We start from the raw sequence: 20,857 nt of genomic DNA, 5'->3' as shown, positions 1-20,857 counted from the left end.
CGATCTTTCGCGAGTTGGGGAGCGCAATGGTCCATGACACATAATAACATTCCATTTGTATTAGAGATGCGCGGATGGGCTATTATTGTTTCATCCGCAACCGCATCACAAAACTCATCATCCGTCCGCACCAAAGTTTTTTGATAAATTTTCGAAACCGCATCCGCGGCGCTGACTGTTTTAAGGTGTATGAGTGATGCAAGGCGCAGCTGCCGCGAGGCTAGAAAGCTCTTGGCTGTTCTAGAAAGGAGACTGATCCAATGCAGAAAATATATTTAAAGGCTAAAGTCGCTAGTATAGCCTATTGGCTATGTTGTATCCCCAGAATATCAGCCGTGAACTACGTCTCCGATCGGCGCACAGGGATAAAAATAAATAAATAAATAGCCTATAACGCACATCGGCAAACCTGACCTGACTAGGCTATTGTAGCCTAAAATTTTATCATTTCGTTTTGAATTTTGTTTAAAAGTAGACATTTTAAGCTTTCTATTTATTTCTCATGTCTGTGAGGCAAGTAGACCTAGTCTATACGCCGAGTTTCGGTTCATTTATGAGACGAGCTCCAGTTCACGCGCAAGAGATCGCACCCGCGCTTCCACGTCCTCCTGATTATATGTCTGCTATATTTGCTTCTTTATTAATTCCAGGCAATTAGTTAATGAAACAGTGATTAAAATTAAGATACAATTTATACAAAACAAAATTTAATTTAAAGAAAGGCTTTCTACAAAACAAAACTTAATAAAGTGGTTAAAATCATGTCTGACCCTTATGATTCTATCTTACTCATGCTGTTCACTTTTCATATAATCGACATAGATTAAATAAAAAATAACATTATATTATGTAAACATAAATATTGAATATCATTTTTGTAATTAAGACATGTTGGAAAAGGTGTCCATCTTTCATTTCCAATGTGAACATCATAATGTATTCTCCTGAAAATTATGAATTCAATGCGAATGTATCTGAGAATAATCTTAAATAAGGAAATCTATTCAGTGATTGGTTCATGCCAAATTATTGCTTGATGAAAATTTGACTATTTCAAATTGTGCTCGTTTTTTTCCGGATGTGACAATATTTAACAATATGGGTTGTGTGTATTTAAAGCGGTTTTCCGGCTATATTTCGGGAGTATCTTGCTTTTGAACCGCGGCTAGAAAAAATCCATACTGCCCCAGCCCTATTTGGCATGCTGGGAAACAGCATCACAGCGGGATGTATTTACTCTTGGCTGTCTTATTAGCTGTCATAGCAGCGGCTGAAAGAATTTTAGTTACCTTGTATTCCCTGTTGACTCACTCCTTGACACCAAAACACCCTAGTTCTGTGTCACCAGTCATGAGGAATACCTGGGGAAAGCTGATAATTTTGTCAATGGAGAAATGTGCTTTGATGGTGCAGTTAGAACTGAACCAAGCTAACTAGACAAACTTTGACCCCTGGTTCTGGTTACGTGCAGGATGGGCAAGGAAGAGGAGAAGGAGAAGGAGAGGTGGATCCAATTTGCAGCCAAAATGTAGTTTATTTAGAAAAAAGACAATATCGAAAAAAGGACTGAACTAAACTCAAGGCTCAAATACATCAGATAACGAGCAACTCAACTAGAAACAGGTGATGACCATAATCTGTAACTATGGTAACGAATAATGAGTGGGGAAAGTGGGGGGGGGGGGGGGGGGGGGGTTTGGGGGGGGGGCAGGAACATAACACGTGAAAACAACGTGACACCAAGTAAAAGTCCAAAAAACAATGAAAACCTAATAAAGTGTTATTTTAGTACAATTGAAATTTTTTTTATTGTTTGCAATTCATTTATTAAATTAACACTATTTTATTAATATTTTGAATAAGATTTTGTTTTAATTTTAACTTTTTGTTGTCGTTTTGAAATTTTGCTGTGTGTTCTTGTCATCTTTACAAGTTTTTTTTAAAAAAGTTCTTCAGTTGGTTTGGTACATATTACTATTTAGCACATATTATTATTTTTGTATTTTTCATTTTAATTTAAGTTAAAGTTTAGTAATTTTGCTTTTTTGGTATATAAAAAATGCCTATATGGTTGTTATTCTGTTATTCATTTTTATTTTATTTTTATTTTTAGTACATCAAGTTAAACGTAATGAAAGTGAAAAATGTTGCTTTGGTACGTAACTGCACTGAAATCATTTTAGGTGTTTTATATATTTCATTTTATTTTTTATTTTATTTTCTTCTCATTTTATACGTTTTTTTTAAATTTCATTGTCTTTTTAAAATGTTTTTTTTTATTTTCTGTTTCAGTTTAAGTTATTTTATATTATACATATAACATATTTAGTACATATCACATACTATTATAGTTTTTATTAATATTTGGAGATAGTTTAATTTTCAGCTTCATTTCAATTTTAGCTAAATAGTTGCTTTGGCAACTGGCTGAAATTCATTTTAAGTACCATATTTTTATTATAATTATTATAATATTATAATTTTATTTCCCATTTATTTTATTTTATTTCAAGTAACATCATTTTATGGTTTAGTTTCAGTTAATAATAACCCTGGTTCTTAACAACTAGAAAACTGCATGACCTGGCTCTATATTTACTGAGATATATGACCAATGCAAGAGAAACTGTCTTTTCTCGGTTGTTGTCACAGAACTCACTACAGTCCCCTCTGGAGCGATCTGAGGTTAAGTGCTTTGCTCAAGAGCACAATGGTGATAACTAGCGCTCGGCCGCTGTGGGTTTTCAATGCTCTGCAATATTTAGGACGCAGTATATGGACAATATAACACTGATGGGCTCCAGAAGTCTGAGACCACATTGAAAATCTGATATTTATTTTTACACATGGAAATAAACTGCAAGAAATAAGATTTTGAAGAAAATTAACACAAAGAAACACCACCAAATTCAAATTCTGCGTCATTTTTTCGTGACTAATCGAATATAAGTAAAAGAGTGCCATTGATCATGTGACTCTTTGTACAGACGGTCAGATGTTCTTGCTTCCATTGAAGCTCAAGATGTGTTTTTAATACTTTTATTGTTTCTATTCATCAAAGATTCCTGAACATAATATACATTGTAGTTTCCATAACAATATGACCTGTTTTCAATAATCAGAAATGTTTCTTGAGCATCAAATCATCATATTAGAATGATTTCTGAATGATCATGTGACACTGAAGACTGGAGTAATGATGCTAAAAATTCAGCTTTGATCACAGGAAAAAAATACATTTTACAATATATTCAAATATAAAACTGTTATTTGAAATTTAAATAATATTTCACAATAGTACTGTTTTTACTGTATTTTTGATCAAATAAATGCGGCCTTGGTGAGAGACTTCTAATAAAAACATCACCCCCCCAAAACATTTGATCAGTAGCATAGTCTCATTTCAATTTTTTGAAATGTATTTAAAAAGTATTTCTCAGAATTTTAGTCTCCATTGCATGAGGCAATTCAATAAATCTGTGTATCAATATATTTTGGAACACTCCTGTCAATTTTCAAGCTATATCATTACTCAAGTATGATAATCTCAAAATGGCCAAACATTAGCCAATTAACCAAGCGATATATATCAATCTATAACTAGAGCTAACTCCCGCCTCGCTCTTTGCTAAGATCGAACCAGCAACCCTCATGTAACCAGTCAAGAGTCCTTAACCACTACACCCACTACCACCCCATCAAGGTTAAAACAATGTCAAAATCTCCACTTCACGATAAAAGAGATGTAAACAAACACATTTAAGTTGATCAATTCACAACCTACGCTCTCTTCTTGAAGAACATGCAGTTTGAATTTTCTGAATAAATGACTGAAGTTCTGGGTTATATATGTGAATTTATGCAGATTTCCCCAAAATCCCCCTGGGAGAAATAGCACAGAGCTTCACCTGATTTCCACCCCATTAACACATTATTTGCCTCCTTCACTCTCCCTTCATTCCTCCCTGTGAAGGTCAAACCAAAGGTTGTTCCACGGTAACACATGCGCACTTCCATCAGACGAACGACATGGAAGTGAAATGAATGGAAAATGAGTCATTCGCAGATGAACTGAGAAGAATGTAGGTGATTAATTACGGGTTTTCATTTTAACACCATTGATTTAAAAATCTGCAGAGGTTTAGGTGAAACAAATGGCCAGTTATTTTATGTCTACATAACTGATTGTACAATCTGACCCACTTGAATAAGGAATTAGAAAATACACGCATTGAGAGTGGAAAAATAACTGTGGATTTCAGGATATGGGACAGGCTAGAATCAATATACTATCTCAAAATATAATTGAACAAGAGAAGCAAGTAAGAAACCACATAAAACACTCTAGCAACCTCATTCACTCTTAGAAAGAAAGGTTTATAGGGGTTCAATACAGAGCTCTAGGGTTCTTGGCTCAATTTTAAAGATCCATCTATGCCAAAAATCTCTTATATAAGGAGAAATGTCGTATATGATTGTATAGTACTTTCATGTTTAATGGGTTATTCAAATTATTTCTATTGATAAAGTATGTTTACACGCTGTTTAATTCATACAACTTAATCATAGTAAAAAACAATTTAAACAAAATTAATTCAAACTAAATCCATAAAATGACGGGAACCCCTAAAAGGTTATTTTCATAGTTCCAGAAACTGGGAATGATTTCAGTTATGGGAACGCCTGTTAGGAGGACTAAATTATCTCTAACTTTAGAGTAGGGACTAATCGAGCACAATAGGAAATACCAGTGATGTAAGTGTTGTACGCTGATTGGCCTGAACGCATGCTGTAACAAAACACCCGCACCCGCCATTTTTAAAAAGGTGTGTAAACACACAGTTTACGAACATGGAAAACAGCAATAGATGTTCTACTTCTCAACCGATCACGGCATCCTCCATCCTACAATTCACCCTTCACCGGGAGTTTGATTGACATGCAATCTGACCAAACATAATCCGCCGAATCCGCCATTTTGTCCAACAAAGCAGTCAGGAGAGTAAGTAGATTAATGTCGGTGAACTTGAACTTTAGTATTTCTCCGGTAGAAACAACATTCAAGCGGTCAGTCAGTGGACATGCCGAGATATTCCTTCTGATGTTCATTCATGTTATTTTGATGTAAATTAACTAGAAGGAAGAGATGATCGGTTCACGAGCAACTTTAACTGAGGCGCTACAGCGATCTGTCTTGTTGCTGACGTTGTTGAACGCAACGCTTAAATGACTTCACTGTCGGCTGGCTTACGTCACTTCAGAGTTACTACTAGAGGTGCAAAGAATGAAGAAAATGGCCCTATAGGGGAACATTTAAGGCTGTGTCCGAAATCGCCCCATATACCCTTAAAAGGGCACTATTTAAGGGGACAGACATTTGTAGAGATGGAGTTTATCGTATCATAGTGGAGTTTATCGAGTGCACTCATTTAATCCCATAATATGTACCACAATAACGAGAGTACAACTGATGACACTCAACGGCTAGAGAATACCCATAATGCACTGTGGCGGTCATGCCGAATGAATTCCCGCGTCTGACCAGAAGATGGCGTCTGCAGCCGAATCCATTTTCCAAACCTCTGGTCCAATGTGGGTACAGTATATCATACAGGTATAAATTCCCTTTTAATTGATCATTAAATTGTTTAATTAAGGTTTATACATGCTAAGGTTTCCATGACAGAGTTCAAGATAAATCTTTCCATTACTACTGGAGCTGTCAGTTTGCTACGTTTCAAATGATTAATAATCAGCAAGCACAAACTATGCAAAAGCAGCAGCCCTTCCAGCGAACTCAGTGTCCGCATTCACCCACTCGTTTTCATTTACTCCTTCAAGTGGACTATATTAGTGGAGTAATGTAGGGAATAGTATATGAGGGTACAGAGGGTGATTTCAGACTCAGATTAAGTCTCAGGGGACCGCCCTGGGCTGCGTTTCCCAAAAGCATCGTAAGCTTAAATTGATCGTAGAAAAAAAGCCACCAATAGTCTCTATGATCAACATAGGCTTACGATGCTTTTGGGAAACGCGGCCTTGGTGGCTAGCTCCTATAACTGTGTTTCTGTAACTACCCAGTGCAAATTAATAATATATGAAGCGCCTGAGAGACCTCTTTAAGTTTCTATAGGTGCCTTCTTTTCTAAGAGTGAAGTAACAAACACACTAATGTGTGTAAAAATAATTTTGAATACCATAACAATGTTTTACGTGTGTCCTGTCAACATCCGAGCCTCTTTGCACAGAAAACATCACTCATGTGTTTTGCAGAAAATATTGTTTTAACTAAATGATGTTTCACTAAACAAAGTTCGGGAGGAGCACGTTCAAATAATTGATCCAATTATCACATCATTCCAACCAGCTGTTGACAATCAGTAATCAACATGTCTATCCAATCAGCTTGAGTTGGAGACCTATATATACACTCATTTGACTCACCAATGTTCCTCGACAGTTTTTCAGCATCCCTCCACCACCCCGTCTCCTCACACTCGCCTGGTTACTTCTTAAACCAGCAATATGGGGGGAGTACTCTGGGTTCGGGCCAAATAGCCGAGCTCGGAGCCCTCTCCCCGGACATCACGCCAAATATGCATACCATTTATTCTATCTAACTTATTTGTAAGTGTGAACTTGTTGAACTAAAATCTTTGTTGTGCTTAATTGAAAAGCAATAATTTGGGAGCACTAAGCAAATGGCTGCAATGTTGCTCTTTGAGCTCTATGATTTCATAAGAGGTCACCCTCATGTCACTCTTATGACACACACAGACCAGTTTATGGAAATTCACAGACGATATTGATTGATATGCAATTAACAGTCTGCAACTTTCAAATTCACACATACAAGGCATGTTATTGACTAACACTTGACCAGTGCTACTGGGGAACCTACTTTGAAACTGTACCATAAACTACTAAAGCACTAAATCACTAGTTAGGCTACAGTCAAGCTTCGTTGTTTTAAAAGAGTTATAGCTACCCTACAAACTACTGACAAAAAGTAGCTCAACTAAGGTGATAAAGCGTTCAGATAAATAACCAGATACATTTACACTAAACACAATTAAGACGATACAATAAAACTAGCAAAAATGATCATTTACATAGCTGAATGCTGAGAACATAGCAAAGAACAACATTTAACAATTTCGCTACCACATGGTGGTATAAGCAATCAACAATAACTAGATAGATTTATCACAAATTTAGGTAATAAAACCAGCAAAAACAACTTTGCATACCTGAATGCAAGAAACTTATGAAGAAAAATTGCATTTATCTATTTTGCAACAAAACTGTCTCTTAACATGCTACTCGTATTCAGGACTTGACATTTACACCCGCCAAACTGCCAAATGTGGGTTGAATTTTAAATTCACTTAAATAAATATATGCGCTGCGGGTTTCAGAGTGAAGCACGACACTTTAATTATTTACGTGTTTCTCCAGCTTCTCAGAGCGGCTCCATTCACAGTAAATGCTGCTCCACATAAACACAGTCTCTGCATGTGCTGCTTGTTTGGGTTTCCAAAAACATGCATTTGGGAACACAAAGTCTGACGCGCTTTGTGTTTCATAGCGAAGTGTTGCACTGTTTTCATTGTCTGTGTACTGTATTATTGAATGTGTCTCAAACTCCATCTCTGCATATGCTGTGAGTTTTTAGGGTCTTCGTGTAAAGTTTGTAACATACTTTGGTTAAAATGCTAATACAGTCAGTGGTCAGTGGTCGTGGGCGGAGAATATGATGTCATATTGCTCAGAAAATCCAAACGACTTGATTACTGAGAGATTACTATTTACAATGCACCTGCATTTTTATTTTTTTTATTTTGTGAATTTAAGTTGAATAAAAAAACAGTACATCTCCAGTCAATATTTTTTTTTATAGATAACAACCAAAATGCTTTGCAGCTTTGGAAACTTTGGAAAATCGTAATTTATATAGCTGGCTGCTAAAAACTTAGTGAAGAAAAACAGCAGTCGACTGTTTCACAACAACATTGTGATAGCAATCAAAATGATTAAAATAACCAGATACATTAACACTTAATGCAACTTATTAAAAAAACAAAAATGATTATTTATTGCTAAAAACTTACTGAAGAACAACTGCATTTAACTTTTTCCGCAACCAAACTGTCTTTTAACAAGCTACTGTTACAGTTAAACTACTTTAAAATGATTGATAAAATTGTTGTACACTACAATACGAAAAGTAGCTCAGTTGAGGTGACATCATTTAAAGCAACACATTTTTTTTTACACTAATACAACCAGTACAACCAGCAAAACTGTACATTAGCTTATCAAAACAAAGAATTTCACAACCACACTGAGAACGTCACAGAACTTTTTATTTGATTTATAAATCATTTATTGACAAAAAAGTACCATATCAATGGACCAATTCACTAAAATGAATAGGACTTTCCAAAGCAAACATGCGAGAGATGGAAGAATTCATTGGAAAAGTAGCTTTTTGTTGCAAAAGCTACTCTGAAAATAACCAAGCTACTAGAAGAACAATTATAACCTACTTGCATCTCCTAAAAATTGAGATCATATGAAAAATTGTGGGCCACGAAAAATGACCCATATTCTCTCTTCAGTGGGAATTGAAATGCCTGACAAAACGAACGTTTGCATAGCCCGATGTTAAGGGAGGTGGCATCGTTTTCTGAAACCGCGGGAGGACCAGGGCACAGCCAGGTCCTTTCCAGGGAAACGGCCAAAAATAGCCTCCATTTCCACTCAAATGAACACTCCACACAACAGGGGCCTGCGCACACACACACACAAACGTGAGCACACACTCGCGCAGTGGGAAGTCAGAAGTGCCAGAGGGTACGGGATGTGAAAGACACAAAGATACCCACCACCGAGACGCTCAAGAACACTTGTGCTAAGATGTTATTTCATTAAACGCTTAAATGCACTTATTTTCGCTCGGGCCTCCTCCTCACTTGGGTGATGCTCTTCACTCTTAGAAAGAAAGGTTCATTGGGGTTCAATATAGAACCCTAGGGTTCTTGACTCAATCTTAAAGAAACCCTTATTCCAAAATGTTTTATATAAGAAGAAATATCTTAAATGATAGCATAATACTTTCATATTTAACATGTTATATTTTAATCTTTTCTAGTAATAAAGTATGTTTACGAGCTGTTTAATTCATAAAATTTCATTAAAATTAAAAATGTATGAATTAAAACTCAATCCATCAAATTCCATACATGAAGCTTCTAAGAGTGATGTTTATCCAGAGCAACAGTTATGACTATTCTTATTTTGCTATTTATAAAGCAGACTGTGGTTTATTGGACGTGTACCAGATGGCATTGTGGAAACGACAGTGACTTATTCGTGGCTTGCAAGCAATAGAATATTTCAGAGGGAGAGTGTGTGAGGTCAGGATATTGTTTTTCTTGACTAGTGCACTGGAGGCGACTAAGTGGAGGAGACAATAAGTACACATTTATCATTCCCTCTACATTTACTTCAAACCGGTTTTCCTAGTATTCGTGTTGCCGATTAGAGGCGGGTTTTTCCTGATATGCAGTAACTGCTCTGCAAGTCTTAAAAATCAAAAAGACAGTAAAGTTCGCATTTGCTCAGTTAAATAATTTTATCAATTTATAATAACAAACTTTTGTTTGTTTTATAGTGAGACAAACCAGAAACACATCACAAATTTCATAAAAATGCATTGCTAATACTCACTGCTATTGTTTTCCCACCAAAATGATGTCACTTCCTTTGAGGATGATGTCTTTAGTGGGCTTTTGTTTGAATTTAAAAAAGACTTGGGAAAAAACAGGATGGAAAGAGATATTTCTGTAATAAAAAAAAAAATCTTTGAAACAATGAGTATGAAAAGTATGAAACACTTGGAATGTTTCTTAAAAACATTCAAGTTTTTCCATGTTAGATGGATTATAATATTGTGATAAAAGAAAACTAAATAAGATTTTCATATATGGTCAATTTTCCCAGAAGTGGACACATATAGAAAGTTAATTTGGTCTTTTAGCAGGCCCTTAGCATATAAATACCATCCAAAGCAGTGATATGTAATAAAAACTATAACTGCTATATTCACTTAATTGTAATATTGTTATAAAACAAATGTTGTTTTGAAATTGAAAAGTTTAATGTGTTAGCCTAACAAAAAAAGTGGAAAAACTGTACATTTTAAATGTGTAAATTAATTTGTAATGCTGTGAAAAAGGAAATGAAAAAAAGATTTCCATATTATTATTTTTTCAATAATATAATATAATATAATATAATATAATATAATATAATATAATATAATATGTCACACTTTAGATTAGGGTCCAATTCTCACAATTAACTAAATATTAACTACAACTTTTGCATCAATAAACTCCTAAAACCGCTTATTAATAGTTGTTAATGTAGTTGTTAGTTTAGGTATTGGGTGGATTAAGGAATGTAGAATATGATCATGCAGAATAAGGCATTAATAAGTGCTTTATAAGTACTAATAAACAGCCAATATCCTAGTAATGATATGCATGCTAATAAGCAGCAAGTTAGTGAGAAATGGACCCTAAATGAAAGTGTTATAATATAATATAATATAATATAATATAATATAATATAATATAATATAATATAATATAATATAATATAATATGTAGTTTTTAGTAATCTGAAAAAGGACCAGATATAAAATATTATTATTTTAAATACATATTACATTCATATGTTAATTTGGTGTTTTAGCAGTACACTAGACGGCTCCAGAGTTAACACACAAGGACTAAAAGCTGCAAAACCCCAATTCAGGTTTGATGTTGTCTTGGTTTCATGGCTTGATTTCACAGAGACATAAACACGCACTGCACAGTGGGAATGACCCAGGTGTGCTGTGTCTTTGTTGGTTTCCACAGCTTGATTTCACCAGTAAATTGAAAGAACTTGAAAGTCGAAAGTCCGAAAGTCAGCAGAGCATCAGAGCCAATGCTTTCACATGTTCAATCCAAAAGAACATCAGCGTCTAAAGGGACACTGCAGTTTTGTGATTAGCGTCCAGGTCGGTGTGATTTACTCGAGACCTGGACGCAGTCTCCATTGTCGGTTCTGCCAGGTTTCCACACAAGCTTGCAACTTTCCTTCCCTGATTTACGCAGCTACTGCGAGCAGCTGGAAGATTTTTGCCGCTCTGGAGTCGAAGACTCGCTTGACGGAGAGCTCATTCAATGGTCCTGTAAATCCATGAGGGAAAGATAAATCCTGGGCCCTGGACTGAATACTCTCCGGAGTGGGAAAATTAAGCTTTCAGCCAGTGAATGAGAGGGGGGGGGGGGGGAGGGTAAATGCCTGAAGAGGGGCAATCAACTGAATATAAGATACGAGGAAAAGAATGTCGCCCCTTTAATCATTTTGTTGATTATTAAAGAAAGGAAGTCATATATTAAAGCTTCAGGCTGCGGGTACAGTGTGTGTTAAACCGTGCGAATTCAACATAGAGTTCACTGGTGTTTGATAAAGAAAGGTTGTTATGCAATGTTACGCTTGCCCTTGCTGTACCGTTCTGAGTCATGAAATTGATAGAAGAAGAAAAAAAAACTAACAGCAAAACCATCCACTGGAAAGATTACAGTACCAAGTGGCACACAAAATAGAGAATGAAGGAGAGAAACCGAGAGAGGAACTGACAGATATTCAGAAACAGGCACCATGGGACCATCTTAAGGAGGCCATTTTACCCTTTTAAATGAAGGGTGAAGGAATGACGAAGTAAAAAAAAGAAGCTTGCTTCCTCAAGAGACTCAAATCCTCTCTGATTGAGGGGGAGTGCTGGCAAGCAACGCTAGCAAAATGAAGCGAGACTCTCAAGGGCGACAGATGTGCCGTCATTTCCAGTTGACCCGCAGGACCTGCTGGACACACGCACTGCTACAGCATGAGGATGCGGTGACAGCACGGAGATTTGTTCTGGCACAGCGATTTCAGTTTCACCAAGTGACTATATACACTCAGCAAACAGCCGTTTGTGATCCGTCAGTGCTTAGATTCAAGCACGGCAGATAAATATGTCAAAAGTCCTGGGTACGGTTTTGAGCGAATCCGCCATGGTGCGAGCGCAACTAGCTTTTAAAGGGAATGGGAGATGAGACTCTGATTGGTTTATTACACATTACGCCCAAAACACACCCATTACTCATTAAGAGAATAGGGACAACCCTCTTATGTTTGAAAGCTGTGTACAGAAGAGCTTATGTGCTCCTATTGGTCAATGTCAAAGATGTGAAAGAAGAATGTTGTAGAGGAGCGAAAAAAATGAAACATGCTAGTTTTTCTGTCGTGAAGCGTCGCAGACACGGCATCAGTTGTCATCCACTATAACACTCTATACGAGATAAAACAATCGATTCTTACGTCCCATCGCACAAACAGATCATGGCTGATATTGTGTAATCTCCCGGCATTAAAGACTATTTCAGTGACAATGACTTAAAAGAAACTGAATATGTGAAGACTTTAATCCAATCTGCAGGAGTAAAGGACAAGGGCCACTTTGCTAATCTTAAGGTTTAGATACTCGATGTTAGAAACCTGTTATCAATACTGTCAAAATGTGAATTCCATTTTCCATATTAATAAGGTCTGACAATCCTCATTAAATGAAGAGGATCTATTAAGTAACTACAATTATGACCTGAAAGGATTAATAGCACACTGGGACATTCATATTCCATTCGGCTAGGAAAATACATCACTCTGTGTCCAATTATTGGCTTTTGCTTGAGCTCAAGTACAATTAACACAAAGAAGGAAGCATTTGCATAAGGTAATAATGTAAAAATGCCAGCTTTCTGACACATTTATACAAATGCCAATGCTTTGGAACTTGTGAGAATCCAATACTTGATATAAGAGAAACAAGATGAAAGAAGAGATTAGTACACAAATGCTTGAAAAATAAAATATGCAGCTGAAACAAATGTACCTTGCATGCTAAACTCATTACCCTGCAAAAAAAGGTTGCTAATTTGTCTTTGTTGATTGCTCATCAGAAAGCTCATTAAGTCAGGATACAGATCTTTTTACAGATCTCTTGCAACACAAAATGATTCTACAAACCTCCAGCATGAATCTCTTCCTGATGGATGACCAGCCATTAAAGGGGCAGTTCGCTCAAAAATGTTGTTTCAAACCTGCCTGGCTATTTATCAGGCATTCTCTCTCTCTCTCTCTCTCTCTCTCTCTCTCTCTCTCTCTCTCTCTCTCTCTCTCTCTCTCTCTCTCTCTCTCTCTCTCTCTCTCTTGCAAGACTGCACTGAATGCACTGACACAACTAGGCAGCAAATTTTGCTTTGTTGACCACTAAACAGAAAACACCATCAATGACAGGCCTTTTCCAAGAGATGATTACTGTACAAATAACCAAAATTATTCAATTCCTAAAGGCTGCAGAAATGGCTAGACAGCATGTTACGGACTAAAAGACCTCCTCCAATAACTGAATATGTCACAGAAACTGTGGAGGCAAAGATTCAACAAAACGCTTTGACAAGTAGACCCAACAAACACTGACAATACACAGACAGACTGAAGAGAGTTTCAATGCAGCTAGAATGTTTTAACAGGAAGATGAGCCAAACGTGTCACACTCATTCCTCCGAGGCACGGTTTCGCAACAAAGACGAAGCACAGTGCTAAGTAAGGCAACATCTTTACATTCTTTGTCATTAGAATGATTTAGTCTTAGTCATTTGATTTACAATCATATTAGTCATTAGAACATCTGAATTGCATATCTTACCTTTAAGCTGATCTGCAACCACACTTGGTCCGATCCTTTCTGTGACTCGGCCGTCTTCTCGCAAGTACCGATCATCCAAGAACTTGTCTGTGGCTTCCGACAGGTGAACCTTCCCGGCAACCCCCAACTGCTCCATGAGATTGGCTAAGTTTACATCATTGGACCAGACATCAAATTTAAAGCGTTTCATGCCGAGGATCCCGCAAAGCACGGTGCCCGTGTGGACGCCGACACGCATGTTGACCATTTCCTTTTTTTCTTGACAGAACTGCTCAATGGCCTGGATCATCCCAAGCCCCATCTCCACGCAGCAGTAGGCATGGTCCTCCCGAGGCTCGGGACAACCGGCCACACAATAGTAACAGTCTCCCAGCGTGCTGATCTTCTCGCAGCACGTGAGCTCACACAGGTGATCGAAGCGTCCGAATAAGTCGTTGAGGAGTCCCACCAGGGCATGCGCCGACTTGTTGGCACTCATTTTGGTGAATCCCACAATGTCTGCGAATAGGATGCTGACCGGCTCCATGCGTTTCATGTTGAAAGGCCGAAAGATGATTTGACCCCGAGGTATCGAGGTCTTCTTACGTTTGGTGCTCTTAGGGCTGGAGGCACCCGCAATAGCCGCTCCCGTCGAGTAGCGCTTTACCGAGTTGTCATTGTCGTCATCGCCCTGCTTCATAAGTTCATCCGCCACCCTACGAGGCATCACTGAGTGAATCATCCGCTCCTTCAGGGCCTTTTCGACCTCCAAGTCTTTCCCATGCATGATGGCTTGGCCGACCTTGAGGAACGTGCTGCGTGAACGCACTTCAGACATAATGAAAAGGTGAATACCAATGATGTGGGCGCAGACATGCAAAATGGCTCTTCCAGGGATCAGCCAGTAGAGCGTTTCCAAATGTTCCTCAGTGGAATTGCTCCATCCATTGGCTTGAATCAAGTGCATCCAGCCAAGCGTCTCAAAAAGCACAGAGTATAGCAGGCCTAGCAGTAATGAAGCGTAAAGACGGACATGGAGGAAACTGTAGAGCAACGAAAGCACCTCCATGCCTAGAGAGAAGGTGCCAACTGGGGACAAACAGGGGACTACTGGATCTCGAGTGCGGGTGGCTTCAAACGTCATGTTTTTATCATCGGCGCCACTGAAGTCGCCTGCATCATCTTCATCCTTCAAAGGAGGCACATTAAAGTCACTAAAGCCTGACGTTTGGATCTGAGGTGCAAGAGTGAGGGCAAATGTCACTACAATGAGCAACAGCGAGGCTTGATTGTAGCAGTGGGTGTAGAAGCGGGTGAACGTGAAGACGAACAGAACAGAACAGAGGAGAAGAAAGGAGGCCGTGGGCAATAAGAAGGCAGTCTGTTCACATCGGTTAGCATTAGCGATGAAGAACAACCCCCAGAGGAGGCTGGCGGCCGCCATGTAAAACAACACACAGCGGAAACGTCTTTGCGTCTGAGGGAAGCAGCGCTCACGGCAGGCTTCCTCCAAAATGTTTGAGTCGAATTTGGGGTTCCAGAAGTGTCCAGCCGACCTCTCAAACAGCTGCGGCATCTTCCTCTGAGACCTAAGGCCTTTGATAACCGGCTTGCGGATGGTAGATTCGCCCGAGCTACAGCTGGAGGAGATACTGTACTTGCAATGTTTGGAGCCCCCAATGATACTACACATGGCGCTTGCGCCCAGACTCCCACGCTGCTGTTTGTGCGGTTTGGTACTGCTGATACGCACAGACACAGCCCCATCGCCACTGGACTCACAGCTTACTTCGCTGTTGTGATACAGCAGATGTTGATGTTGAGGAGAAGCCATGATACTGTTCAGATCAGAGTCGAGCTGGGATAAATGCAAAAAAAGGTGCTTGGATGGAAAAAGAATCAAGTAATTTGAGACAAACAACTCTGACGTCTAGATGGCAAATGGTTTACTCATTTTTAGACACAGTTCCTGGATTTTAAGTTCGGTTATTTCACCTCATGACGTCAATAGCGCATTCCTCTTCTTTTCTGTCCTTCTTGACGCACATGGGTTTAGAGAGATTTATCCAAAATGCATGGAATCTTTCAACTTACTACAAGTGAATCAAAATGTTCTTCGACTAGTTAATCAATGTTACATAATAACACCACAAAAATGAAGGCTCAAGTCAAGCACTGTTTGCTTTGACTCCTTGGACAACTTCTTAACTCCATTCAGATGCCAAATCCACCATTTTCACTATAAATGAGCCATTTATTTATATATTAAAAAAAGTCTACGGTAACTACAGGCATTTAAAGAACTGTCAGCATGCACACTTTAAGTTATGGTATTTCTCATATCCATCACAGTCCATGCATAAAAACGTCAAAAAACACTTGATGAAATAAACAAACATTAAAAAAGTCAAACTTTTTTAGGAAAGGAGTATCTCAGATCAGCCCAAGTGTCTAAACTAAAAAAAAACATGATTTGGTTCAACATTATTTACTTCACGAGAAAAATAACCCGGTATCCTAAAGATCCTTCCCCCCTCTTTTGTTCTTTAGATTCAGAATACGTGCTCATTGTTGACTCCGCGTCATGTCAAACGAACATGAAGGGCACAGGGCACAACAGTCACTCCTGTCAAAAACATAAATATATTAAAAAGAAAAAAACATTCAAAAAATCATCTAGTTTCTCTTCCCTTGCCTGTAGCACCGACCTTTCCTGAGTTCCCACTCCGGATCTTGCGGGCGCTTTTACTCCGAATTATCGAGATTAAAAATCATGAAGATAGCGTATCCTATGGTTTAACGCCACAAACGTATAATTCAAGGTGCATAAATTACTAAATGTCCAGTATATTCCCATAATCTCAAAACACTTCGATTTTATTTCAGGTTAGGCTGCTTGAAATAATCTTAAACCATTTATAGAAATGCATGTAAAACTTCAGTGCTTCAAATGAAGAATGAATTCACCTGGTTAGTCAGAATTCAGTTAAGTTTCCATTTATTTTACAGAGGCAGAAAGTCTGCACTTCTCTCTCTCCAAAGACTCAAAGTGCTAAAGTGCCTCTTTGGTTTCTCTTCAGGACTCATTCCCACGGGCAGCTTTTCCTGTGATATCCAAACAAATCTCTTTCTCAACCGGTTCCTCTATTTTTCCAATCAGAGCTCAGTTTGGCAGTCCTGACACATGCCAGTGTCTCGCGCGTATCATAGTTGACTTGTGTGTTCTCGCGCGGCTCGGGTACGCCGGTGGCCATCAGACATCAGGAAGATCTCCATCTGTATTCGCAATCCGACGCGGTGTCTGTACAAGTCCAACAGACGCTGGAAATACATTTAGAGGTGGGGATAAACGCGTGCGTGTGCGTGCACGCTCCAGACTGAGAACAACAGAAGGGAGGCGAGCACGCATTCATATGGAGGTGGGCTGTTCTCAAACCGCAGTGTTCGCGTCCGAGCGCGTCACCGATAGCTGTCAAAAGAAAAAGGGGTGGAGGTTCCAGTCAATTTGACGTGTAATGCAGGAAAGGGGGGCACAGCTGTCATATTGACAGTAATATGAAATCTTCCAGACCAATTTAGCGTTGACACTTAGATATAAACACGTTATCTTATATTATTTTATATGTCTGTGTGTTGCTTTTCATTGTTTATTTGATAGACAGACGGACAGACAGACAGACAGACGATAGATAGATAGATAGATAGATAGATAGATAGATAGATAGATAGATAGATAGATAGATAGATAGATAGATAGATAGATAGACAGACAGACAGACGGTTGGATAGATAGATAGATAGATAGATAGATAGATAGATAGATAGATAGATAGATAGATAGATAGATAGATAGATAGATAGATAGATAGATAGATAGATAGATAGATAGATAGATTGTATGTCAGCTCTGCTTGCGCCAAGGTGTTTATTAAACATTTTCCACAATGTTTTCTGTAATAATCACCAAATCCACCAATTTTGTAATTAAATGTTGATCCCAGTTTATGAAATTATTCCCAAAATAAACCATGAGTCTTTAATCCGCATGTTTTAATTAATTGAGTCTCTTTGCTCGGTTTCCGTGTTGTCCTCACACGGTGCAGCAGTGCTGAATCAAAGTGATTATGTTGTTTTGGAAGCCAGCGTGTGGCTAAGTTGCATAAAAACCTTCAGAAGACTGTTTCAAAGGAATTCCCTGGAGAACTGCAGCTGTGTGTGTCCCTTGAGCAGACCGGGTCGTGCAGGTTCCTCACAGAAGTACACTGATCCTTCTTAGTAGTGTAAATTATACTCTGGGGGAAAAAAACATCTTTGGAAAAGTAAATAATGTCATGGAATTCTTAGGATTCCAATCCACACAAACCTCTCAAGAATGTCCAGGTTATATTTTCTTATAACTGTAATGCAATGTATGAAGACTTCAGAAAAATGTAAAAAGAAAAATGTCAGACGTACTTAAAGTTTTACAAGTCTGAAGCCTTCATATATATATATATATATGTGTGAAGTATTTATAGATCATGTATTTGATATTTGTTTTGCTGCCTTTATATTGATTTAAATTAGTACAAATTATTGCATTGCAGAAATGAGTGTCACCATTAGGGAAACATTTTGTTAAAGTTAAATTTTGCTTACTTGTCATAGAATTAATGTCACAGTGCAAAACAAATAACGGTTTTAAAAATAGATTTAATTTACCAAAATATAAATTGTTTTTATTTAGATTTTGGGGTGAAATATGACCCAGACATATATTTGTGAGATTCCCTCAATAAAACATCTGTTTCTTTTTTTTTTTTTTTTTTTTTTTTTTTTGAGTTATGAGATTCATTTACAATGATTGAAAGCTTGAGAAACAGCCTTGAGAAACACCATTCCCTTGAACATGTTACCCAGTCCCCCGTTATAGTGCACTTGCACACCTCCCTTTGAGCTGGAGTCACGACCGACCCCGAGCTGCTGCAATGCAGCTTCCAGACCTCTTCTCCAATCACATCTGAGCGCAAGGCAAACTTCTACGATCTTAAATGTGTGTATGTGTAAGTGTGACTTCACATGCTTTCAAAAGCTGCCCTAATGTTGTGGGGGCTTCCCTCGCTCTGGGTCTCAGTCTGTTTTGAAATATGTGATCACTGGACTGTGTCCTCACACAGGCGCACAGAACCCATTATTAACTCATTAAGATTAATAATGTTTGGCGACGGGATACTGGCTTCACTCTGTTATTGAATGCGACGGCCAGATTGCACATTTGTTTCTAGAGCAGTGCTGCAAAATGAGCTGTTACGTCTTCTATTCAATGAGAATAAGTTAAACACAGAATAACATAGATTCAGGAATAATGAGGAAATCTTGCTTACAATCAATTCATTAAAATCAACGTGAAAGGCATCAGCAACCCAATTTGCTTCAGTGATGTGGCGTATTTGATATACTTCAGCATATGCAGCAGTGAAACAGCATATTCATATTCATGCAGGATGGCACTTGATATTATCCATCAGGAATTGATATGGTGCTTTAAAGCCTGTATTTCATATCAAAATGAAGCTGAAAGTGTTCTGCAGTGAATTTATATTTTTCTATATTTGGCAGATGCTTTTATGTACACTGCATTCAAGGTTGGCCTATAGAAATATCTATTAGCCCTTGGAATCAAACCCATGACCCTAGCTACATGTGCTACTGTTTGAGCTACAAGAATGATGCTGGATTGTGGAAAAGTACTTCTTTTTCAAATCTTTATCATTTATGCATTTGGTAGACGCTTTTATCCAAAGTGAATTACATGGTATTCAAAGTATAGATTTGATCAGTTAATGCATTCTCTGGGAATTAAACCCATGGTGCCATTCTGTTTACTGGAATAGACATACAAAGCTGTTGTTTTAGCCATTAGTGCTATATTCACCTTCATTAAACTAACATTACATTGAATTACTGTTAATTTGTCAGTAATTTATTCTAGAAAGGATGCATAACACCCTAAAACAATGCCTCAATAGCTATTTAGATAGGCTATTGGTTTGAAAATGTTAAAATACCAGAAATTTTATAAATGGAGTTTATATTTTTATGTTGATTTTATCCCATAATTATCCTAGAATCTCTCCAGTGCATGGTTGAGGTTTCAATCCTCAGTTTCTTCATTTTCAGCTGTTGAGTGCGTTTATGTGAACATAAACTGCTACTGTTTCATAAAGATCATAATGTTTGAACTCTTGTTCATGTTTTATTCACTTCATGACATGTTGAGTTCAGTTTCTGTTGTTTTGTTTTTCGTCCTCACGTCAATATGTGATGCAATAGCCTAGGCTACTTCACATTCTGTGCTCACTCTAGTGGACGACTACTGCAACTTCAACATATATGGAGACTCACCCACCACGGCTAATTAGAAGTGTTGAAAAGACTTTAATTTCACTTGAATAGCTTTAAGTTACTTGAGAGTGTAGCAAGGTTTAAAGAAACTGATTTCACTTGCTAATGTGAGTGTTGCACAAACGACTCAGGAAGTGTTGCGTGCTGTTGGCTAATGTGCGTTCTGCGTTGCTCTGCGGCATTTCGCGGGCAAACTACAGTCATTTCAATCAGGAGTTTTGTGTTGGGGAGAAAAACAATTCCGCACGCAGATTTCGCTCGTGTTCAAATTGGTCACGCGAACCAACAGAAAACTGGTTTAAAAGTTACTTCTGTGTGTGCAGTGCTTCATAAATCGATTGATGTAACATGACCGCACATTTAGGTTTAGACTTGTAAACATCACTTATTTCGCCCCCTCTGAAACAAACCACCTGCTGTCAGAATAACATAATGCTCAGGGATTGAGCAATTTACACATCGTCTGCAACTCTGCATATTTTGTGAGCTTGCTGCATTTATGACGACCCCCCTGTGATCTCCCACCTGTCTCAGAAAACACACCTGCTAAGGATACAGCCAAGCATCTTTCAACACTTACATGCGGTTAAAGTCTCTGACAGTGAAACCAGGGTTCATCTCGTGTCTATTTTTGGAGGTGGAAACAAAAAGTGACCTTGATATTTAACAGGGAATAGACAGGTCTTT

At 38.1% G+C, this 20,857-nt stretch overlaps 1 protein-coding gene across 1 annotated transcript in view; it reads right to left on the bottom strand.

The window, feature by feature from the left end:
* Positions 1–17,171, bottom strand: part of adcy9b (adenylate cyclase 9b) — a 66,881-nt gene extending 49,710 nt beyond the window's left edge. The window contains exon 1 of the mRNA XM_077213735.1: positions 13,808–17,171. Coding sequence (XP_077069850.1) covers positions 13,808–15,620 — 1,813 coding nt within the window. The 5' untranslated portion in view covers positions 15,621–17,171. The remainder of the gene's footprint in view (positions 1–13,807) is intronic.
* Positions 17,172–20,857: the final 3,686 nt, after the last annotated feature.

This window comes from Siphateles boraxobius, unplaced genomic scaffold, assembly GCF_051911475.1.
Source record: "Siphateles boraxobius isolate OS27281-9 unplaced genomic scaffold, OSU_SipBor_1 66, whole genome shotgun sequence".
NCBI classification, from domain to species: domain Eukaryota; kingdom Metazoa; phylum Chordata; class Actinopteri; order Cypriniformes; family Leuciscidae; genus Siphateles; species Siphateles boraxobius.
The sequence above is the reverse complement of the archived record's forward strand: the minus strand, read 5'-3'. Positions and strand labels throughout refer to the sequence as shown.